Source organism: Bos mutus, chromosome 2 (genome assembly GCF_027580195.1).
Source record: "Bos mutus isolate GX-2022 chromosome 2, NWIPB_WYAK_1.1, whole genome shotgun sequence".
NCBI classification, from domain to species: domain Eukaryota; kingdom Metazoa; phylum Chordata; class Mammalia; order Artiodactyla; family Bovidae; genus Bos; species Bos mutus.
In genome coordinates, this window is record NC_091618.1 from 5029987 (window position 1) to 5055102 (window position 25116).

The following is a 25116-nucleotide window of genomic DNA, read 5'->3' on the forward strand; positions in this document are numbered from 1 at the left end:
AATACCAGTAGCTGAGGAATTACTACCAAAAGAATGAAAGATCTAAAGGAACATTTCAAAGTTACCAGAGAGTATTTAGCAAGCTACTACTCTTATTTTTTAATGGCTATATTTTATTATATGCAAATAAGTACATTTTTACTGTCAAAAATATTTGTATGGTCATTATATGATACTTTCCATCTAAGGAATATAGAATGGACCACCACGAGATCTTTAAGTAAAGAATACAATACTGGCATACTCTTTGCCTCCCCGTTAAAATTGTGACTTTTAACTACATAAACCAAGAGTGATATGAATACTTACTAGGCTCAGAAATATACTGTGTTTCTGAAGGGTGTGCATCTCCTCCTTCAGTTCTCGTGATTTTAATTACATGATCCACAACAAAGAGCTTTTGTATCATCTGCCACTCACTGGGCCATATGAGAGCTATACTGTGCAAAAAAACACAACATGCGTTAAGACACAAGGACAGAATCCATCTGTAAACCAAAACTATCCAAACCACTATTCAATACAAAGAAATTGAGAAGGAAAAGCTACACCAACAGCAATGGTAGTTTTTCAAATAAAAGAATGCTCTAACTTTCTTTTGTATGAAAAAAAGCAATGAAAGTAAATATACTGGAGTCACACGAATCAACAGGGCTAAACCTCAAAAGCCAAAGTTGAGCAAAGAAGTTAGCTACAGAGGGTAAGGACGTGACCTAGAGACACTGTCCTGGGTCCCAGCAATTTCTAAGGAGAAAGCAGGGCTCAGGAAGGAGAGGGGAGAAGTAAGGGCAAGTAGCCTCAGGCAGCCTCCCGACTTTTATGGAAAAGCAGTCTTTTTTTCTAGTCTATGTGCTGCCAAAGGGAGCACAAGAAGCAGTCTTTAAAAAAAAAAAAGACAAGCCAACCTCTGGTTATACCAGAGGAAATAACCCCACAATTCAAGAAAAGATTAGTTCTTAAAATAGACTATGTCAGACGAGACATTTCCTAAACACATTCTATTAATCATCAGAAACAAACATCGCATGAAGAGAAGAAACTCACAGTTTAGAATCTTCTTTGGTCATGGAAGCAAATGTAAACATGAGGCCCCCGTGGGGACACAGGAGAGCGCTGTTTCCGACCGATGACACAGGACTGCACCTGGTAGGTTTCCTACTCAAATGAGCAAAGGACGATCAATATACTTCACTATGGCATGACTGAAGAGAGCATTTTTTATGATTATTTTAAAATTACAGACATTTTTCAAGGATATTAATAATTAAACGTACTTCTTAGGATTATTCATTTAAATTCTCAGGAAAAAAAGCTTTCAGTATAGGCAATTATAGTAAAAGGTAAGGTACCATAATTATGACTCATGAATTAAAAATACTGTAATCAAAAATAAAAAAAGGGAAATAGGTAACCTTTGGTATCTACCTGACAAATTTTCGCCACTCTTCTACAAAGAACTGGGACACAATGTAGAGCACATCTGTTTCCTGGAACAGAAAAATCAGACACAAGTATCTCTTAATTCACTGCATTCTTAACCTAAATCCTATACAGAAAATGTCTCCATATAACTGTGGGTTGGCCCCTTAAAGTCTCGTAAATAAAATGGAAATAGAACCCTCTACCAAGCAACCACGAGGAAGAGTCGAATCCTCCAGCTTAGAAAACTATGCAAATGTGAGAAATGGAGACGATCTCATTATTCTGAAAGCACTGTTCACTCAGCAACTTGGCAAGGGCCTTACAAAGATGAGATGGACTCTGCCCCTTTGTGGGAATCATTATACCTCTGGCCAGTTACTGAGACACGGTCTGTTTTTGTCCTGGAACAAATTTGGAAGAGAAGTTTTCTGCTCATTTGCAATCATCTTATGTAAGGCTTCATTTTCTTCCCCTTCTCTTTCTAAAATCTGAAAGAGAACCAAGCAGGAAGCGATCAACCATCTCCAGCTGACAGCACAGGACCTGCCGCCTCCCCACACCTCCACTCAAAGTGCAATGTCAGTTCTCCTGGAAAATCAATCCAGGGAGGAGACACGTGACTTCCACAGCTGTCAGGACCGCGGGCGGCATGCACCTTGCACTGCGAACAGCACTCTTTGTAACTTGGAAATTCGGGAGCCTTTGGAAAGTACTGCTGCAGTTTGCTCCAAGCCTCTTTAGAAACAAGCCTTCTTTCATTTTCTGATATGCATAACTCGCCTAGGTCAAAAAGAAAAAAAAGGGGTGGGGGGGGGAGTTTGAAAAAAAAGTTAATATATACCCTGCAAAAATCTACTTAATACAAATTTGTAGCGCTTCTTATCCTTCTGTTCCAAAGTGCTGTAATTTTCTCTCTCTCTCCAATTTCAAAATCTCTAAATTTTTAGTTTCAACTAATTCTAAAGGAGCTAGCCATTCCTTTGTCCTTAATCTAGGTCTTTCTTCCTGCCAGTGAAGGAAGCAATAAAAGGGCTTCCAGAGGTTCTGCGGTGCCACTGTGGAGGCTGTCCAACAGCATTTCATCTCCACCTGCATTCAAACAGCACAATTTTCCTGCAGAACACATTTTCTCCCATTTTGTCTTATTACTTTACTAAATTCACCCTGAACCAAAATGCTGTTTTCAATGTTGTGTGACCCTGACAGTTAAATAGTGAAGCCATCTACTGTTAAGCTGGAAGACCCTCTCCAGTCAATACCCAGTTGCTTCGCTGTTACTACTGCAAACACCTGAATCCTACGGATCTTTAGAAACCGAGAAGAGGAGAAATAAGCAGAGCACCTTCCCTTCCTCAGATCACAGCAACATCCACACGGCAGTGACCCTGAGCCTCATCAGCCCGCCTCGATCTACTGCTCACATGGATGCTTCCAGCATTCCAGGGCCGTTCTCCCCACTCTATCCCTCATTCGTTCTGTGGGTCTAGTTCTGCTGCTTCAGCTGTTCCCAGCAGACAGTGAAGTGCATACATGGACCTTTTTGGTTCATTACCCAAAAAAATTCTTTAAGGTTCCAAAGGAAACTGTGTTTCTACTGCCATTGGCAAGATACCTACAAGTTTAATAAGAGTTAGAAAGCCAAGGGCTTTCTAAATGCACTATCTTAATTCTTTTGCTTTATGTATTTTCCATAATAAATAAATCAAGAATCAGAGAAATTAATACACTAAGGGTCACCACAATTGGTGAATAACAAAGCTGGGATATAAAAACCAGATCTGTCTCATCTAAACTCCATAGTTTCTAATGCCTCAAAATTCATCTTCTTAACTTCCACGCATCACTTCCTCTTAGTGAGCTCTGATTAATCCTAAGAAAAGATTACACTGCTTTAATATATTTATTACTAGAGAAAATAGGTCACAACGTAAAAATTAACTTTATTTCTGAAGAGTAGGTTAACAAATTTTTCCTCTGAGGTTATGAAAACTTACTTTAAAATGCTTACCCTCAGACAGAATTATGGAATTTATTATTATTTTTAAATTTAATTGTTTTATTATTTTTTTCTTTTTATGGAATTTATTATTATTATTTTAAACACTAACTGGATAATCAGATTTCAATTTAGTACACCTTTATGGTGAAATATAATACAGCTATAAAAAAGATTAAAGCAGACTTCTATAACTAATTTAAAAATAATTCCAAGGCAATTACACTTTTTAAAGTGGTTTATTTTTTATTAAAAGTACCCTTCCTCTGCATATATGTGGTATAAACAAATCTGGTTCAGAAAGGGAGAGAGAATGAAGGAAACGATAATACAAACACATATTTTAAATAGGATTCCACAGGCTCTGGAGTCTACACTGCCTCTCTCTTGGGTAAGGGTGCTTTTACTTTATGACTGGCTATAATGTTGCATGTGCATTTCTCAGGTAATTAAAAAAAATAACTCAAGTTTATTTAAAAAGTCAGCAAAGTCTTCTAATATACTACAGTCAGAAATTGGTTAATAAAGTGCTTTGCTCTACCCCTAGCTATGCTTCTAAATTTAGGTTCATATTAACATATCATGATTTAATATATCTGGATATTGTTAAACCTAAAAATGAACTTTTACTCAAGACATGAATTTTTAGAAATCAGACTTGTATCCTGCAATATGTAACACTCTCTTAAATCTTAAGAGAAAGCCAATAAAATAAATTCATTTTGTAAGCAACATCTCTGAATACAAGGATCAAACGAGTCATGAGAGATTTAATTCACCAAACATATCAGGATAATGTAATCCCCAAAGATTCTTCTGGTAAAAATAGAAATCTAGTTAACAATGACTTTAGATTCTGGATAAATCTCCTCCCTGACAAAATCTAGTTCAAACCCTAATATTTTGGGTCACAGAACATCCTAAGAATTTGTTAAAAAAGAAAAAAGATTGATTAAAAAACTGCTCAGCTCCTTAGTAAACAAGTGTAATAAACAACGTAAGTTAACAAGGAAGGTTAACTGTTAAATAAATGTAGAATGAAATGGATAAGACAGCCTGATGGATTTGGAATATCCGCAGTAAATGCTGAACTCTGAGACAGCAGTAAACCACCCAACGGAATGTAATCCGTGATTAGTTCACATAAAATCCGTGATAAATATACGCAAGCTTTAGAGTATGAAAATTCAAACAAGGATTTCTAGATAAAAATGATGTTTTAAAATGACATTAAAACCACAGTAACAGGGATCTTTACTGAAAGACATAAAATCATAATGAAGGATAAAAAAGAACAGAGGCAACAGCAACAGATATTATAGGAGGTTAGAAGGTGGATGGATGAGATGTAAGAAAAATGAACTCTAAATCGACGAAAGTCAAGAAGCAAATAGATTTACAACACTACAGAACTGCCCCCACAAACCCAGGAAATTGGGGTACTCGGAAGGGAACAGATTACAGTCTGTTTAAGAGACGGTTAAAATTCTGGCTCCCTCTTCTATACGTTCTACAGATACCTGCCCCCCTCTACCCACAAAAGACACAAGCTGCTCTGATGGCACAAAACCAGGGGCCTCTGGGGACGCAAAGCGGAGATGTGAGGCAGCACACTGAGGTGCATGCGGCTGAGTGAAGGCTTCATACAGAAGGCAGAGGTTCCAAGCCCTCTTCTCTGTAACCCTGAGGTGACAGTCGGCTCTGCAGTTTCCAGGCAGAAGGAGGAAAGATGCTTATGGAGAAATCTGAGAAGCCCGAGAGGAGATAATGAAATTGAGAATTCTGCAGTGAAACAGCCCCATGGGGACACCAAATGAGGAAACCTGGGGCCCCTCACACTGCACATGTGTGAGGCGTCCGCAGGGCACCTCACATGCTACACGCGTTGGGACCTGCACAGGGGGAAGTGTCCCAGGGCTGTGGACAGAGATCTTATTAGCTGCCAGAGGTGGAAGGGACAAAAACTGTCTATGAAGGGCTTTGGACAAACAGTACATTGAAAGATCCATTAAGTCCTTCAAATTTTAAAGGAAAAGAATTTCTGATTACACAACTAGGGAGAAACTAACCATCAAGTGTGGTGACCTTTAGCGAATGACTCACCTCTCTATGCCTCAGTTTGCTTATTCATCAGCAGAAGCAGTATAATAATAATCCAGCAGTGAGTGAATATCTACACACTTAGAAAACTCCTGGGCACAACACTCAACAAATGCCCAACCATCATCTTACTGCTTCAGTGCTACGACGACCAAGACCACAGCTCAGAAACAAGCCTAAATGTAACTCCACTGAGGGGTGGGTTCTCAGTAAGGTTCCACATCCTGCAGCTGAAAAGCCTGCTGCCATGGACATGGTACACTGAGAGGTGCTATCCACAAAAGCAAGAACTGAGACGGTGCTTTTTAAACTCGAGATAACAAGGTGCAGCAACCAAATGGCACTGGGCTGCAGATCAAGCTAGAAGATCCAAAAAAAAAAAAGCTCATGTACCGTTTCTGACAAGCTGAGGGGCATGGCACAGGTCCTGAAATCACACGCAGCTCTGCCATGCTTCCTAGTCAAAGCTGTAAAACTGAAATGACAAGATGAGAGAGGTGGGCTGAGAGCAAATGTCAGTGCGCGAGGGAGGAAGACAATCGGTGTTCTGGCACCATTTCACCCTGCTAAGCAGCATCGAGCACGGAAACTTAGTGTTTAACTACAGATTCCTCAACACTCAAAATGGAAGCACTTATGCTGTGTGCAACTCTACAGCAAAAGGTTAAAAAAAAAAGAGAGTTGATATGAAAGCACCAGGAGAAAAGCTAATTTACTCCTGGCTGTTCGTATCACCTTCCTCTAGGGCTTACTTAATCTGTCTGCCATTCAGGGTTACACATCTGCCTTCAAACTTGTGTTCCTACTGTGCTCTAGTAACGCATCAACTGTGTCCGACTCTTTGCCACCTCATGCACTGTAACCTGCCAGGCTCCTCTGTCCACGCAATTCCCCAGGCAAGAATACTGGAGTGGGTTGCCATTTCTTCCTCCAGGGGATCTTTCAGACCCAGGGAACGCACCTGCATCTCCTGCACGGGAGGCAGTGAGTTTGTGTCTAGAAAGGCATGAAGTGGCACTCATGTGACAACTACTATCACCATCACCAAGGACTCTTCATTAACAAAATCACTGATTTAGGGACTTCCCTGGCTGTCCACTGATTAAGACTTTGCGAGTTCAATGCAGGGGGCAAGGGTTTGATCCTTGGTCAGGGAACTAAGACTGTGCACGCTGTGCAGTGCAATCAAAAGAGAAAAAATAAGGTGTGAATGAGGGCAAGGGTTAGGCATCAAGTATGGGTTCCTAATGAGGCAATGAAGAACTAATATAAGGAATTGATTCATCCCAGTCATAAAAAAAAGATGAAACAGGCCTTCTCTGATGGTGCAGTGGATCAGAATCCACCGCCAGTGCAGGAGACGTGGGTTTGATTCCTGGTCCAGGAAGACTCCATGTGCCTTGGAGCAACAAAGCCCACTCGCCAAAACTACTGGGCCTGCGATCTAGAGCCTGAGAGCCACAACTACGGAAGCCCGTGCGCCCACAGCCTGTGCTCCCAAGGACACAAGCCACTGCAATGGGAGCCTGAGCGCCGCAATGAAGACCCAGCACAGCCAAACATGAAGAGTGAAATAAGGCCATCGTAGCAACACAGATGGGCCCAGAGGTTGTCGTATTAAGGGAGTCAGATGGACAGGTATTATGATACCACTCATGTGGAATATAAAAAATACACAACCAACTTATTTAACAAACAGACTCACAGACACAGGCAATAAAACTTCTGGTTACCAAAGGGGAGGGCAGAGGGAGGATAAATAAGGAGTTTGAGACCAGCAATACATGCTACTACATATAAACTGGATAAACAGTAAGCGCAGGGAACTATACTCAGTGTCTTACAGTAACCCATAATGAAAAAGAATATATATGGGCATGTTCACATATGCAGAACCAGTTTGCTGTACACATAAAAGTAACAACACAATAAATTAACTATACGTCAATCAAAAAAAAGAATTCGGAGTATTCTCAATATGTTAGCGCATAACCAGAAATGCCAACAGGGGTTAAGAGATTCACCACTGACATCCGAGTGTCTCTGCGGCCAGTTTTTCCCAGGGGAGGGAGGGAGGGGAGAGGAAAGAAGGAAGGGAGAGTCAGTGGGGAACCCATTCAGTAGAAGGCTTGGAGAAGGAGATACCTTTCTGGCTTTCAGAGTGCTGACAATGGGAAACCATATGGTATATACAAGGAGTCCCTCTCCAAAGAAAAATCAAACAAACTCATCTATTACAAGTGGGCTCTCACTAAAACCAAATACATACATGAACAAATGCACAGGATTAATAAAGACTGGGAAACCGAGAGTATACATAGTACGCAGTAGCTAGCCAATCAATGTCTAAGACACTAAACCAGAAACAGTCATGAGGAGAAAATAAAAATGCTGTCTTCAAAGTGTTCACATCTGGATAATGACACAGACACAGAAATGGGAAATAACTGAAATCCTCCTTCAAGCTCAGAAAGCCCTTCAATGTGACAAGTGACAAATTTTCCCCTCTAAAATACAGGGAAATTCTATCTTGTATTATTTACAATTTTTCTTGTGAGGAGAAAGGAAAAGGTGTGAGAGGCACTGGCGTGAAGGCAGGCCACAGAAGCTAGCCGCTGAAGAGAGAGCAAGAACAGAACCACCAGGTCACGGCCAGTTCAGAAAGCCACTAACTCTGCCATGCCTTCCACATCAGGGCCTAATCTCTGAGCAGGAAATATTGTTAACAAAATATTTATGATATGCTAAACACTAACAGAGGAAGTCTGACACTTTGGCTTACCATGTGGGCACAGAATGTCTTCATTGAAATTCAATTCCTCCTCGTCCTCCTTTCTTTCTTCCTTTGATTCATCTAATCAAAAGACATACACAGAGTAACTCCTCTAGCTGCTACATTTAAAGTTAAAAGGAGCGAAGACACTACTCTACACAGCTTCAAACAGAAAACTTTAAAACATTCTAAAATCAGACCCGGCTGATTCTGACAGTTGAGCTAAGAAGTGTTTCATCTTTCCCTTAAAAGGAAAGAACAATTTCTGAATGGCAGTTTTACTTTTTAAAGATTTGGGTTATGTAATATGCATTTTTTTTCAAACTGAAAAACAGTTCATCTGTCTTTCCATTAATTCTAATCTACATACGTAGAATACTGTGTCATAAACCAGGACAATCATATACATGTCATGTTACTTTCATCCATCGATTCTTTAGGGCAACGAGACAAAGCTTTAGAAGGCTAACGAAATAAGGATTCAACCTTTGATGCTAAATACACATAATTAAAACACTCCTTTTCCTGTTGCCAGTTCTCTTACAATGGCTGCTCTGCCCACTTGTCGACACTGTCCCAACTGTCAATTTGTAGCTGTGTGTACCAGGGAACAGGATCACGTAAGACAAGTCCTAAGACCAACGGATTACAGAATAGTGGTGCGTGGATTTTCCAGGTTAAGCACACAACACACTTTTGATACACTTAACATATATAAAGAACATTTACTTAAAATTAAATAAAATTAAAATTTATTAATTAGTCATTAAAAAGGTCAAGTAGGGAAAAAAAAAAAGGTTCAAGTGGAAAAATGGGCAAAAACACGTGACCAGGTAACTCTCCTGTCTGTTTCTCAATCTGGGTCACACACTGTGGAAATTAGGCAGAGAAGCAGGTACTGCATCTGTGTTTACAAACTAATTGTAAAAAGCTGAAATAAGTTAAATAAATAAATATATACATTCTATATATATATACACACACATTCAATGTATATTACATATATACATTCAATATATACTACATATTCAATGTATATTACGTTCAACTTATATATACACATGCAATGTATATTTTATATATACACATATATATTCAATGTATAAATATATGCATTCAATGAAATTTAGTCGCTAGATTTTAAAACACTGAATGTCTTTGTAAAGTAAGATCCACAACTGTGCCAATGGAAGCATCATTCTGAAAACCCACTATTTACAGGGATATCTGGTAGAAAGACTTTGTTACTTCTACCTCGCTTCAAGCTTTTAAAATCTTTGAATGGAGGAAGGGGGAGATGAGAAGCATTTTATTACTCTGAAAGCAACATGAAGATGTTTTCAATCTAGGACACCAAGGCATTTTCTATTATGGCATCAAACTTTACTTAAAATGAAGGTTCGCTGGAGCCCCAAAGGGGACACCAATGCATGAAACGGAAAGGGAATTAGGGACCTAGAGAACACATGGCGGCTGCCCAAGGGAAGAAAGGTGGGAGAGGCACGGGGCTCGGCGTTTGGGATTATCAGACCAAGCTTATATATGTGAAATGGATAACCAACTAGTTCCTACTGTTCAGTGCAGGGAACTATACTCAACATCCTGTGATGAACCGCCATGGAAAATAATATGAGGAAGAATGCTGCATGTGTGTGACTGAATCACTCTGCTGTACCCAAGAAACTAACACAAGACAGCAAGTCAAATATACTTTAATGTGGAAAAAAAAGGAAAAAAAAAAAAAAGATCGCTGATACATATAAAAAGGCTTGAAAGAACACAAGATAGTTAACACCCTGGGTCACATGACACATTAAAAGTAATGTTTTCGATCTTTGTTTTTAATGAAGTAGTTGATGTACAACTTTATGGAAGTTTCAAGTATACAGCACAGTGACATACAATGCAAAAGTCATATACGATATATAATTGTTATAATACATTAACTATATTTAAAACTATCTTTTCAAAAACAATACAAAATAAAATTGAAACTAATGTTAACTTCATGAAGTATACAGCACAATAAAATACACTGACCAAAAGAAAAACACTCTTCAAATTTTTAAATATTAAAAAAAAAAAATCACAGTTTAAAATTAATAGTGGCTTTGGGCTTCCCTGATAGCTCAATTGGTAAATAACCCGCCTGCAATACAGGAGACCCCGGGTTGATTCCTGGGTCGGGAAGATCTGCTGGAGAAGGGATAGGCTACCCACTCCAGAATTCCTGGGCTTCCCTTGTGGCTCAGCTGGTAAAGAATCCACTTGCAATGTGGGAGACCCGGGTTCGATCCCTGGGTAGGGAAGATCTCCTGGAAAAGAGAAAGGCTACCCACTCTAGTATTCTGGCCTGGAAAATTCCATGGACTACATGGGGTCGCAAAGAGTCGGGTAAGACTGAGTTATTTTCCCTTTCTACTGTTTTTATATTCTTAAAAAGAAAAGGCAGTGACATGAGAAGTCCCATACCAAATAAAATGACACAAATATTCAAATGCAGTAAATACAGAATAATTCAGTAAAAGATTAAGAATATTAAAACAATAAAAATATATGTAGGTAAAAATAAATAAAAATATATGTAGATAAATACTAATATCTGGAGATAAAAGTTAAATGAAATAATTTCTTATGGATCACTAATTGTATCTCTCAATTAATAAACTGTTCAAACAATTTCTATTTTAAAGTTAAAAGGTTTTAATGCCTTAACTCCCCATATCTTATAAAATACTGATTACAAAATTAAACTGAGTCATTGACTGACATTAATGTATTTTCCTATTTACAAGCATAACTTCAGAAATATCCAAAGAATTTATAAGTAAAATGCTATTCAAAACCTGCATTTTCTCCTGGATGAAAAATGCAGAAGTTCAAGGTCAATCATTTAACACACCCAGTCTTCCAGTATGGCTAATAAACTATACACTGGGCAATTTGCAACAGACTTTTCTTAAAAACTTTAGCTGGAGCAAAATTTAAAATAATTTTTCTTGGGACTAATTAGAGAGACCCAGAGCCCACAGCAGGTCAGGTTATGAGGAGTGCCCCTTGCTCACTTTAAATAGCTTACAATCTTTTACTTGTTCTGAGACATTTTTGAGCGCTTTAGGCATTACATGGAAGGAATTAAAACAATTTTGAAGGTGTAAGTGTTAGTCGCTCAGTCGTGTCTGACTCTTTTGCGACCCCATGGACTGCATAGTCTGCCAGGCTCCTCTGTCCATGCGATTCTCCAGGCAAGAATACTGGTGTGGGTAGCCATTCCCTTCTCCAGGGGATCTCTCTGACCCAGGGATCAAACCCAGGTCTCCTGTATTGCAGGCATATTCTTGACTGTCATCAGGGAAGCCCCAAAACAATTTTACCACAAACAAGTGCTTACAATTGTGGTATAATTCACAGCCACCTACAAACAGGTTTTATTGATAAACAGTACCTTTATTCAAGGTGTTGCCATTCATTTTCCCGTTGCTTTGGTCTGCATCGCCATCTTGCTCATCAAGCTGTTCAAGAGCCAGCTGGCGCCAACTGCGTAAGGAGGACTTCCCCACCCAAAATCCATCACTGCTGTGGAATAAAGAGAGAATGCAAAATTATGCAGGCAACGTTCTTAATATCCTTCTCCCTCCTTTCCTTATAAAGATCACAACAAAACCGAATCAAAAGTTCAATATTTGCTTCTGTGCATTTATACTTTTTTAACCTATTTTGGCCATTTTTACTCCTCACTACTAAATTACAGGTAATCAGATGTGCAGTTTGTTAACATTCTTACTTCAGCCTCTCTCAAGGGGACACCCTAAGGCCAGCTAGAAAGGTTTTCCAACATTAGCATTTCCTGATTCCATGACAAAGGCGAGCACCGGGCCTTGGGTTGTTGAGGCCTCAGACCCACACCTCTGCTTCCACCTTTTATAATGGATGGAATACAGCCAGGAGGGCTGCCACCCAGCTCTATCTTTGCCTCAGTGGCGATCACTGCGAAATTTAATCTGGCATGCCTGATCACTCATTACCTTCTTTCTTCCGAAGAACCCAAGTCTCTATTATTCATAAATGATAAGCTACTTGGTTTTTAGCCTATGAAACAATATACACCATGTTAACATACCTCTTCACTGTTGCTTTAAGCAGATTATTTACAGTTTTATAATCTTCGTTTAGTTGGTTCTTCAGACGCAGCACACGGCAACGTTCTACTACACACTCCTTACACAGGGCTTTCACTGAGACAGAGAGCCGAAGAAAAGACAGCGTATTCAGACAGGTTTTCTGTGATGGAAATGGTTTCAGCACTTCATGAAGCAAGGAAGAATGTGAACCCAAAGTCACTAATTCAGACGATTCAGCAACCTGGTATGCGTCCTAAATTATTTTGGTGACATAAACATCAAGACAGCAATAGGGCTATCCTGCATAAGGAACCATCGGTTATAAAACGTTATACTGTGCTTTGACTGTCTGTGCCACAAAGTAAAACCTTTTACAAGATTTTGATGCAAGTTTTGCCAGACCACCATCAAATAATGGAGGCTGTAAATGAGGGGAGAGTGATCAATGTATCTGACAACTCTAAATGTCACGTTAATTGTTTAAGACCTTCATGTGGGTATCAACCAGACCAATACTGTGAAGGGTACTGAATAAAATAACAAAACACTACTAGATGGCTTTCTCAAATGTATCCTGTTTTGTCTGCCTTGTCAGAAAACAAAACAAAACTGAATAAGCAGTATCAGTTTCTTTTCTAATGTCGTAAATATACCATGTATAATGCTTCTTAACTTATACTTGAGGCAGCAGATCCTTTTTGCAAAGTACACGGGAGATGAGGTCTAAGCACAGTTTGAGTCAAATGATCATGGAGACCACAGGAGGAGCAGTGACGCTCCCACATCCACAACTGAGACCAGCACCGAAAACAGACAAACGCTTAAAAAGATCATGATGACGGCTTAATGCAGCGCTCCTTTTTAAGTAGAGAAGACAGCTTGAATTACCAGTTAGTCTTGGTCCTCCTCCATATCTACTGTAGAAAATGTCAGCCGCATATTCAGATATTCTCTTCATAATCGATATTTTATCAGGATGAAGCTTGTCGTGGGAACACAGGCAAGCATGATTATCAATAGGCTTGGTAGGTGTTGACTCATCCAACCACTTCTGCAGCCACTCAAGAGAGACGAATTCATAGGGCTCTGAGGAAGAAAGCAAGGGAAAGAGCCTATGTATTTTTATAGCCTTCTGACTGAATGACATTCATTTTCCTCAAAAGACAATGCAAACTCTTTCCAAAGTTAGGAGAATCAAGAAGACTCATTGTTCAGGGAAGATGTCTGATGAGTACAGCACAAAGCACCGTTTAACTACCCCTCAACTGAGTTCCAGGAGCTGTGCATGGGGCCCTGTAAGATCGGCTGGTATTATTAACCACATTCTACAAAAGAGGCTTCCACAGAGAGAAGTGTCTTGCTTGATAGCACAGCAGAGCTCTGATCAGGACACCCAAGCTTGGTGACAAGCCACACTCGAAGCTAGCTCGCAAATCACATAGCCTCACTCCCATAGTGATTTTCATAAACACTTATCATCCATGTGTGATACACAACTGAAAGTTAAAATGAGAAGTCTGACTAGGTCTTAAGTTAAAAAATTAACCTCACTCAGCTACAACTGCACAAGTCCGTTTGAACACCGGAACTTTTCTTCATCCAAGATGATACTGACATTGATTAAAAGGTAGTTGATTTCCCCACACAAATCCATATTATGTATTTCAAGAAATTAAGTTATGTTAAGCAACTTCTAGGATGAAGTGCACCAGAGTCAAATGTATCGATTCCAAAGTTGGAAAAATTAAGATACAGCCAGACACCTCAAAATGAGTTTTAATTTGGGAAAACAGAGCCCCAGAGTTCCATAAAAGCCAAAATTAAAGATAAAGGGCCAGCTTTGATTACTTACAAAGATCTCCAGTGAGTCCCAGCATAAAACATAGAAGAAAACATACAGAGGTTGAATTTATGTATTTGTATTATGATACTATTTCTGATGAGATCTGAGGGATAGACAATTCAACTCAAAAGCCCATTTTGACCAATTTCACACTTCCCTGAAATTTACAAGTCTGAAAACTAACTTCCATTTTAAGTTCAGTGTAAAACATTTCAATTTTTACAAAAACAAAATTCAGAACTGTTGGATCCCTTATTTGTGCTAAAACTGTATATCACAAACTGAGGGCCTCGCAACTGATTGGTCAGCTCTGACACAGCTGCAGAGGAAGAGCCCGGGACCGCAAGCTGAGTCCAAGTTCTGCCACCAAGAAACTGAACTTGAGCAAGTCACTTGAACTCTCCATGCTTCAGATCTTTTACTTGTAAAATGAAGGTAATAATACCTGCCTTCCACCTACCTCACAGGGATGTTGCTGAATGTAAAAGATAAGATATGTGAAGCATTTTGAGCTTTGTTGGAGGAAAAGAGATACAGAAAAGTTAATCGTATATCTGTACAATATGTAAAAGTGGAGACCTTAAGACTCAGCACAGGTAACATGACTGGGGCATTTTACAGTACATAATGGTAATGAATGATCTCTATCCAAAAGAGCAAAAAAGAAGTCTTAGCATAGCTAATCTTTTCCCAAGGAGAGTTCCCATAGGTTAAACTTTTAGCAATTTCAAGGCTATCAATACAAGATATGAAGATCAGAAGAACCTTGGAAGAGCTATATCAATTTCTACCAAGAGTCTCCTTAACTGGGGTCTACACCAAACAAAGACTCTTGGCAGTTTCTCAAAGATGTTCTCTATTATTGTGATTCCAAAGCACGGGTAATCAACTAACAAACAGGACGAAGAACTCTGTCAGGTTGGGATAACACACTGCATAAAAATCTCAGCATCTGATGAAGTGAGAAAACTATTAAAATATTTACCAAAGGAAAATGTATACTATGGTTCAAAGGTATTTATATACAGTTTTAAATGCCTGGATTTTAACAGGAACTTTTCTTTTGAAAAGGGATGAAGTCTAGAAAGACCACGGCATCAAAAATATCTTAAAGAATTTACCTAGAGATAATTTAGGGTTATTAAAAAATAATTTATTTCAATTTAAATAAAAAGGGCCAAAAGCGTTCTGGTTCCTGGTGAGGTTCATATTTTATAGTAAATGACCCTTCTTTTAATATGTTCACAAAGACTTAGGAAAAAACGTAACAAGATTTGATTGGCAGCACAAAACCATGGTCATTAATTTTGAGATCGACAGTATTTTAGGAAAACATGGACTTTCTACCACGTATGCTTACTGTAAATATGAAAAATGATAAAGCTCATAACTGCAAGAGTACTGATAACATATATACATACTCGGAGAGCGTAAGTACAGGTTCTTATAGGTGGAATGAAAACAGCCAAGAGGAGTACAGTGTAAATCTGAAACGTGACATGTTTGGACCACGAGCTTTTAAAGCGTGACTCAAAACCAGCACTCTAGTTCATAGACCCAGTAAGTCCTTTCTCTTGTCCTGTGAATCCAGGAAGCTATGATCAAAGTCCAGAAAACAGATTTTGAGGTACCAATTCCTTTGAATAAATTTAGAGATGTGAATTACACGTTCACTTCCAAACTGTTTCCAGTAAAATTAAGGTCAGTCTAGTTCTTTGTGATAATCCCAACTCTTGAAACAGAGTGAGAATAACAAGTTACAAAGAAAGCTGAGAATCAAATTAAGGTACAGTTCAGACAGAACTTTTGAGAGATATTCTTTGATATTCATTTTTTGCTTAAAGTTATACCAGTAATGGAAAACTGAGATATCAAAACAACAAAACCACAAGTACAATTATGCTTGAGTATTTATTCTCTAAAATTAGTGAAACTGTCTCTTTTTTAGGTAGGAATTGGGTATGGGGAATTGCCTATGAAATGACAGAAAATATATTATTACAAATGGCATACCAGCCTTAAAAGGTTGAGGTTTCCTTTATGAGGCATTAGATAAACTTGAATAAACATACATAGTAAAAGAATGAGCTGGACTGTGTAGGATAATTCTTAAGAAATTAGGTGTCAGCAGAAAGCTTTCCTATCCTCAGACGATTTGATATTCAATTTCAGAATAATCTAACAGTACCATAAAAAGAGCACTCATATGAAAGAATGCCTGTTAATACTGCTCGCGCACAAAGCATGCAAGGAAACAGACTAGGCGAGTTGCTTCCATTGTAGCCTGATCAGATTTTTTCTTTTAAAAATAAGCTAACGTCTCACAAATTAGAGATATCTGTAAGAGTCATATATGCAGAGTGCTGACCTAAACCTCGTAATTTATTAAGAGCTTCCCATTTTTAAAAGTACATGGTAAGAGTTATACGGAAGGCTACACGTGAAGTTAACGCTGGTTTACATAGTAAGCGTTAGGGCATCAGCTGGCATTAATGGGTTATAAATAAGGAGGGGCAGAGGAACGTTTGTTCATATACATTTGCGGACATAAAAGAAACAAGGCACTTAATGGCAACAGTGCTGTCCCAGAATATCTTACAGACCAGCTCCAGCAGGTAACCTTTGGTACAGCTCCTTAACTTCTTCGTGCTTGGCTTTTCCTTTATCCACACTCTGCTTACGCATCTCGGCCATTTCCACACACCACTCCTCAAATTTGGAATTATCTCGATCCACCAGCTCCTGAAGAAAGGCTATTCAGAACAGAAAAGACAGAAAAACCTTTATCCTGTTTTCCAAAGACCAAGAACCGTGCTGAACTCTCAAGTACAACAAATACTGGTTGAGATTTGGCAGCAACTTCCCACTGCGGTTGCCCTCCAGCCTGCAGGCAGAAGTAAAGCTGAAGACAGCCCCTGATAACACCAGGGGCTCCTCAACCCGCTTCTCCATAGTATCAGCCAACTGGAAACACCCAATGGCTCAGAAACGCCACTCAAAACAAACGGTGCCACAGAGCACAGCACAGTATTAGGTAAAGTGACAACTAAAGACTGCCTTCAGGCAAGCAGCAGCTCTTCCTTTTTTTAAAAAAATTAAACCTAGAAGATTTATAAGTGGCTAAACCCACAACTGCTTTACAAGCTGAACAAAACACAATGGAACTGCTCTTTAAATTCGTCCTTATTATCCAAGGGCATTTCTTTCATTGCTTTTGCTTTTCTTTAGGAGGTCAGTGGAATAGCTCTGTGAAAGCCTCCTTTATTTTAAAAATTCATCACTTTAAATCAAATTTATGATTATATGCACTTTTACCACTTACCATATACACAGTCAACCTATCATAACAGATAAAGGTCACCTGTTCTAATCATTGATCTTGGAGCAAGGTATTCAGAAACCTTTGCGTTAAGTAACCCTGAAAGCTGCGTACCTGGCACCTGAATGGGCGTGCCGGGCCTTTCCCGGGTCTGCAGCCTATAAACCAGCATGTAGGCGTTCCGGGAGCAGTGGGCTCCTCTGCCACACTTAGGCTTCCGTGTCTGGGACTTGGCAGGCTCTGCTGAGGTGAGAGAGATGAAAAGGTGATTAAATTACAATTCCTATCATTTGTTCATTCTTTTGTAGGGGAGGGAAAGCAGTGGGGGTGGTGGTGGTCATAGATAACAATTCCTAAAATACAAGCTAAAAATACATTAAAAGGCAATGTAAATTTTGCAGGCTGGATACATTTTTGAATGTTTATTAACCCCCAGTGCCTGCCATATTCCATTTGTAAAAGCTGCAAAGAAGGTACTGTTTTTCACAATGACTAACCTGAAGCAAATATATAGATTTTATTTTCCTGTTGGTCTTAAATTACAAAAATAAATCTAGGCTTAACTGCACAAAGAAATAAAATGAAATGTTTCCTCCCCCCTCCCCAAATGAAATGAAATGCTAAGATGAGCCACTAATCCCTATGAATTCAGAAGCAGAGAACGTTAGTGTTTTACATGGCATGTATATCATATGAAGGTGGCCTTCAAACTAAGTTTGATTATCCCAGGATAACTTTCTAATGGGGAGGAGGGCATGGACAGTTCTGAGGAAATCAAGAACCAGATCCTCAACTGCCAGTGTACTTTTCTAAAACTGCTGAGGTTCCACTGATGATTTCTACTTCTCCTTTCAGTCATCCGTCTCCCACTTTACAAAAGAAAGATATAAGCTCCTATCCTGTGACAAGTCTTATCAAAAGATTTATTCACAGTAAAATTTCGTTGCGTTCAATCCTTTTAAAACCTGTATTGGTTTTATCGAATATATAGGAATATTTATTTAAAACAAACAAACAAAACAACCTCAGAACACTTTCTAACTTTTCGGAGCTTTACAGTTACAGAAAACTTATAATATTCCATCAGAACAAAATTCTCTAGGGTCAGTGTGATGGAAACACTAGTACAGGACAAAGAGGAAGTATTAAAAAAAATACTGTTATTAAAAAAATATCAGTTCATGTAACTTTGAAAAGAATGATGGGGATGCATGGAATCTCTATGTTATATAATTTCATTTGGATACAAGAGTAATAATGCTGCAGTTTGTTTCAGTATTTATAATTTGTCAGAAGTTACATTATTGGGAGCTACTTAAATTTACAATGAAAAATCCTGGATTTTAAAGTGTGCAGTGAAACACCAAAGTTGTTCAATATTTCTCAGAGAATCAGGAGCAAAAAAGCTTAAAGACTACAGTAGTAGGGAATTAAAAATCTCAGCATGTAAAAGGAAAACCTGTTGGTCATTTCTAACTAAAAACTATTAACATTTAAGATGTTCATTAACTCGTGTAAGATGGAATATAAAATGATTCATAAACGTTCACAAGAGAATATAAGAATGAATGACTAATAGAATTTAATAAGGATTTTCTATTTTTGATAAAACAGATAAAAGCAGCAATGTAAGCTGCATATAATGAGGCATTAAAATACTGGAATGGGATCCTAACATGTAGGGTCTCTTCCTCTTGAAATGTTCTAAAATTTAAGACTACCTATATGGAGAGCCTTAACAATGCTTTTAATCCTACGATTTTCTTACTAAAAATGAAACAGATCAAGAAAACTCAGTAAAGAACAGTTAAATAATAAAAAAAAGAACAGTTAAATAAAACTAAAGTTTAATTATTCACAATTTAAAGCTAAATGTCAATTTTGTTCCTATTAAGAATATCACAATAAGAAAAAATATAAGCAAATGTTAACTAAGGGCCTGAGTATTACGCAGGTGAAATGGGAGCAACATTGCTATGTATCTAAAATGTGACTTAAAATTAGGAAACACTTGTAGCATCACACCTGGGTGGAGCACTACTCACAAAGCTAAGTCCAGCACACCTCCCACTTTCACTTTCAAGCTCTATGGAGGTACAACTGATGAACAAAAAGTGTACATAAAAAAAAAAAAGAAAATATTCATTCAAATTACAATATAGCCACTACATGACTACCTGCAGCAAAATTCCCTACGCCTTCCTTGAAAGCCAGTGTCAACTGCCGTGGTCCTCCACTTGGGCAAGTGGTATTGATCCTTACGAAAGGACAGTGGCGGGAGACACCCACCTATTCCCATTCCTTTTCCCTTTCTGCATCTCATAGTCCAAGTGACAAGCAGTAAGAAAGTGATTAAAACTTCAGCCAAGATGGCTCCTATCGGAAGACCTGTCCACTCCGTTAGACAATAAACGGGTATTTAGCCCACGAAAACCAAGGTGATCAGAACTATATATTAGAAACTATTTCAGGAAGCACCCTATATAGCACATCTCATTACCATGGAACAATAAGCAGCTTAATCCCCACAGAGGCATGGCTCCACCCTCTAGGGTTGGGCTAAGATACTTAACAGTGAAGGGGAGATGCTGTTCAGAGAACAAAGTTCCCCTACTATTACTTCTCAAAAATATATGTCCTGACCCAGAGAAATATATAGTCCTGATCCTACTATATTAAATCTACTACTCATAGTTTTTAGCTTAATACTTACCACCCTCTTTCCTAGCTGCCCACAATTAACCTGTTAATTGAAAATGAAACATACGCCTTCAGACTGTACTAAAAACAGGACATTATGGAACCATCCCTGGAGCAAAATCACTTTTTCCTTTTTTGTCACGTCAGATGGGTAATGTGCCAGTGTCGTAACAAGGTCTGCACGAATCACGCAATAGCGTGAACACCCAATCATCACGCTCATGAACTACAAAAGGATCCAAAATCACTTTTTGAAAAAATCCAAGCATTGCTATGAAAGTTCAGAGATTTCACGTGTTTAAGAAATGCAAATAGCATTGATAGTCCATAACAATCTTGGGCCATAATAATTTCTCACAGGCATTTTTGTTAAAAAAAATAAAATTATATTTTAAAAGGGCACTCACAACTTAAAGGTTTTACCTAGATCTTCCTCAATCCCTAGTTGTAATTTCTTCCCCTCCATCTTTTCTATGTCTTCATCATTAAACTTATACCATTCGCCAGACTGTGGATCCTTCACGTGGGCAATGTAGTGGCCAGAATAAGCACTCACTCCTCTGTGTATGAGGACCGCGCTGAGTTCATACACATAGGACCCACCTAGGGAAGGAGAAGGGGAAAAAGTGAAAGAAAGTTTAGATGACAGTATTTCTTCTCACATCCTGAGCCTGCACTGTAACGATTACAACTCTTTATGCATCCAGTAGAACCCAAAACAGGTCACCTTAGATTTAAAAAATTTAGTCTCATAAAATAACGTGGTAGTCATTGTTTTTATCACCTCTCTGTGTCAACTCTCTACTCCCTCTGCAATATGTACCGATCCAAAGCTACAGCATTCTGGGCACGTAAGGGTTACAAAGTCATTCTGTAGTATACTTCCCCTTATGCACTAACAGACCGAGCCATATGCTTACCAAGAATCAGTTGTTCATATTTTCATAATGAACAATCAAATTGTTCATATTTCCTAACTTCTTACAAAAATTAACTACACACAAACTAGTAAGATTTGAATGCAAAATCGAAAAACTACTATTTCTAGAAAAAAAGAGAATTAAAAAAAAATTAGATATAAGTCATTAAGGAAAATTGCTTTCAAAATAGGTGTAGATAAGAGAATTCCCCGGCAGTCCAGTGGTTAGGACTCTGCGCTCTCACTGCCGAAGGTGAGGTTTGGATCACTGGTCAAGGGGACGAAGGTCCCACAAGCCACAGAGACGCTAAGCCCATGTGCACCACAACCATAGAGCCCAGGCCCCACAACAGAGACGCAGTGTAATGCCCCCCAAAAGTCCTGAAATAACCCATGGAACTAGTCGTGGATGTCTCCACTAAAAATAAACAAGTAAAAACTGGCCAGGTTCTTACAGCATGCGTGAGCAAGGGGACCTTAAGCACTGAACTTGGTCTGCAATGATACCTAACCCATAGGGACCCCAGGAGCCTGGCAGAAGGAAACCTAAGGTCTCTCTGGAGGAGGTGGCTTCATTTCAGCCCTAAGTGAATCGCCACAGAAAGTTTTACAGGGACTTCCCTGTTGGTCCAATGGTTAAGACTCTGCTTCCGCTGCGGGGGGAGGAAGGGGGGCGGGCAGGCGTGCTCAGATTCAACCCCTGGTGGGGGAACAAAGATCCCACATGTCACACAGTGCAACGAAAAGTAAAAAATAAAAACACCATAAAAAATTTTCCAGAGATAACCAGGTACAGAAGAACTGGTAACATTAAAATAACCAAATGGGACAGCAAAAAGAAACTTACATAATACTCCAACAATGTCAGTCATGGATTATAAAATTAGGCTTCTATGTTTAGAGAAATGAGAAACTTGAAAATACAGGCAAGTGACAGGAAACTTTAATAAAAGTGATGCAAATTTTAATCAGAGAATTTTAAGAGTGTAAATTAACAAGAGTGTAAACAGATGAACTGATCCAGTTAAAAGAACAAAATTGTTTAATTAGATTTTGTTCATAAAAATTTGAAATTCTTCAAAATACAGACAGACACACCAATGATGTTTTTCTCCAGCCACCAATGGCCCAGATGAACAAGCAGAGGAGGCAGGTTGAGATTAAACAATGGGTTAGGCTTCACCTGGCAATATCCCAGGAGGCGGAAGGGTAAACTACACTATAATGCTTCAGGGTACAAGTTTATATAGCAAAATGCTAAAGCCAAAACATAAAAAAAGTAGCGACTGCCAGACAACTCAGACTAATGGCTCTATTTCAGGAGGAAGGAGATTGCAACCAGGTGGGTCACACAGGCGGGAGTGGGTGGTACTCAGGAAGATATTCACTTCGTGATAATTCTCTGAACCATTTATTTCTGTATTTTAATTTTTATGGATGCCTTCTATTTTATCATTTTTAAAAGAGGAAAATAGAGTGGAACAAGATATACGGTATTTAAATTATAGAAAGACAAGGTAGGTTATGACCTTCAGAAGGGCTGAGGGAGGGTGAAGACAAAATCACTGAAGGAGAGAGGTCGTTATCAGGTCAGCTGAAGACTGTCTACAGCAGCGGCACTCAGCAGTATCCCTCAAATTATTAATGAAGACAACAAATCACAGAAGTATTAGCAGTAACTATGACTATTACCAATAGATACAAGTTTTTATTGTCATATTATCACTGTGCAGATAACCTGATTTTAGTTATCAATTCATTAAAAAAAAGAGTACAGAATTAAAATTCCAACTTTATGAAAATCCTTAAGCTGTGGGTTTCTCGGGCAATTTAAAAGATCATTTATTTCTTCTAAGTTTTTTTGTATGGTATGAGAATAGAAAAAGAACTGATGTTTGTCTGGCATATCTATTCCCATTTAAAGGGCTTCTCTGGTAGCTCAGCTGGTAAAGAATCCACCTGCAATGCAGGAGATCCCGGTTTGACTCCTGGGTCAGGAAGATGTGCTGGAGAAGGGAAAGCCTACCCACTCCAGTATTCTCAGGTTTCCCTCCTGGCTCAGCTGGTAGAGAATCCGCCTGCAATGTGGGAGACCTGGATTCGATCCCTGGGTTAGGAAGATCCCCTGAAAAAGGGAAAAGCTCCCCACTCCAGTATTCTGGCCTTGAGACTTCCATGGACTATACAGTCCACAGGGTTGCAAAGAGTTGGACATGACTGAGCAACTCTGACTTCACTTCTATTACTGTATTACAAATCTGTCTTAGTATTTTGATAACTACATTTAAGTGGTTTCTTCCAAAAGTCTATGAATTTTGTTAAGACTTAATGTTGTCTATAGGGTATTAAAACCCCCAAGTAATATCGCAAGAGTTAAGATAGTAAGTTGCTGAATATTCAAGGTATGAGAATCCCTCAGTCTACACATCTGTGTATCTGCAGGTTCACTATTTAAAAAAATAAATTCTCCTTTTAAAAACATATCACCTTTTTAGATCTATCTTTTCTGTTTTGTGTGGATATATGTGTGCAGACACATAGGAATAAGAATACAGGAAAAATAAAAAGACTATGAAAGTGGAAGCATCATTCTTTACAGTATGAATTGGACAAATATATAATAAACTGAATCATGATAAGAACTATTCGAAATCATACACTGGAGTCAAGGAAAGGAATAATTTGGGAATTCCCTGACAGTCCAGTGGTTAGGATTCACAGCTTTCACTGCAGTAGCCCAGAGTTCAATTCCTGAATCCTCTGTGAGGGAACTAAGGTCCTACAAGTGGCAAGAAAAAAAAAAGGTAAGGAATAATTTGTACATTTCCTACGTTCCTAACCCCCAAGAAACCACTAAGTAACCAGGCTTCTCTAATTTCAAATAATTGACTATGTAAAGGAGGCAGGAAGCAAACTACTGTAGACAGTGAACTACTGCTGAGTTTATTCGATCAGGCAGACTGAACGGTAACCAGGCACCGCGTGCAGCAGCTCTCCTCTCCCCAGCTCTGAGTGTGGTGTGGGGGAGCCCCGTGGCAGCCTCCGCCGCCGCCCTCAGGCTTCCGCTGGCTGCGGCGGGCGGGGGCTGCTCTTGGCGTGCCGGCTTCTCACGGCAGTGGCGCTCTAGCTGTGAAGCATGAGCTCTGGGCGCACAAGTTTCAGGACTTGTGGTACATGGGCCTAGCTGCTCCACAGCATGTGGGATCTTCCCAGACCAGGGATCGAACTGATGTCCCTTGTATTGCAAGGCGGATTCTTAACCACTGGACCACCAGGGAAACCCCACAGGTATAAATTTTAAACTCCAGTATACTGAGTAGAGAGTATCATGCATTTTAAGGCTTAAATATCACTTCCCCACCTTCCCAATCATTTCTTTTGAAGGTTTTAGACTATGGCTTGCCACCAGAACCTTTTTATGGAGACAGAGGTTATGATATAACTTCTGTATTAAAAATTTCACAAACATTAACATCAATCTTAGAAGTAAAACGGTCCATCCAGTAAGGGCAGGAGAGAAACGGCAAGATACTTTTCTCTAACAAGGATCATCCTGTTTACTAAGGTGACTACCACCAAAGAAGAAAGTAATTACATTACAGCATAAATATTGCAACTAGGCCATCTAATGTTTCTGATAAAATGTTTTTTAAAACCATGAATGGAGGCAATGTGGAAATCCTTAATTTTATGAGGAATTACAGATATAGTAGTGAGGCTAACAAAGGCTTACTTTGCCAACAAAGGTCCATCCAGTCAAGGCTATGGTTTTTCCAGTGGTCATGTATGGATGTGAGAGTTGGACTATAAAGAAAGCTGAGTGACGAAGAATTGATGATTTTGACCTGTGGTGTTGGAGAAGACTCTTGAGAGTCCCTTGGACTGCAAGGAGATCCAACCAGTCCATCCTAAAGGAAATCAGT

At 39.0% G+C, this 25116-nt stretch overlaps 1 protein-coding gene and 1 non-coding gene across 6 annotated transcripts in view; both read right to left on the bottom strand.

The window, feature by feature from the left end:
• USP48 (ubiquitin specific peptidase 48) overlaps nt 1-25116 on the bottom strand; it is a 72896-nt gene that overhangs the window by 16335 nt on the left and 31445 nt on the right. For 2 of the 5 annotated variants that reach the window (XM_070382757.1, XM_070382720.1), the window contains exons 9-20: nt 20698-20877; nt 17689-17817; nt 16859-17008; nt 13301-13498; nt 12412-12526; nt 11737-11867; nt 8301-8372; nt 2078-2202; nt 1788-1910; nt 1426-1487; nt 1045-1155; nt 310-440 (exon numbers count right to left, since the gene is read on the bottom strand). In XM_070382757.1, coding sequence (XP_070238858.1) covers nt 310-440; nt 1045-1155; nt 1426-1487; nt 1788-1910; nt 2078-2202; nt 8301-8372; nt 11737-11867; nt 12412-12526; nt 13301-13498; nt 16859-17008; nt 17689-17817; nt 20698-20877 — 1527 coding nt within the window. The remainder of the gene's footprint in view (nt 1-309; nt 441-1044; nt 1156-1425; nt 1488-1787; nt 1911-2077; nt 2203-8300; nt 8373-11736; nt 11868-12411; nt 12527-13300; nt 13499-16858; nt 17009-17688; nt 17818-20697; nt 20878-25116) is intronic. The other 3 variants (XM_070382750.1, XM_070382730.1, XM_070382741.1) reach the window with 3 other exon arrangements.
• LOC138985052 (small nucleolar RNA U13) lies at nt 20416-20512 on the bottom strand. The gene has a single exon (XR_011462289.1). It is a non-coding gene; the product is annotated as a small nucleolar RNA U13 (small nucleolar RNA).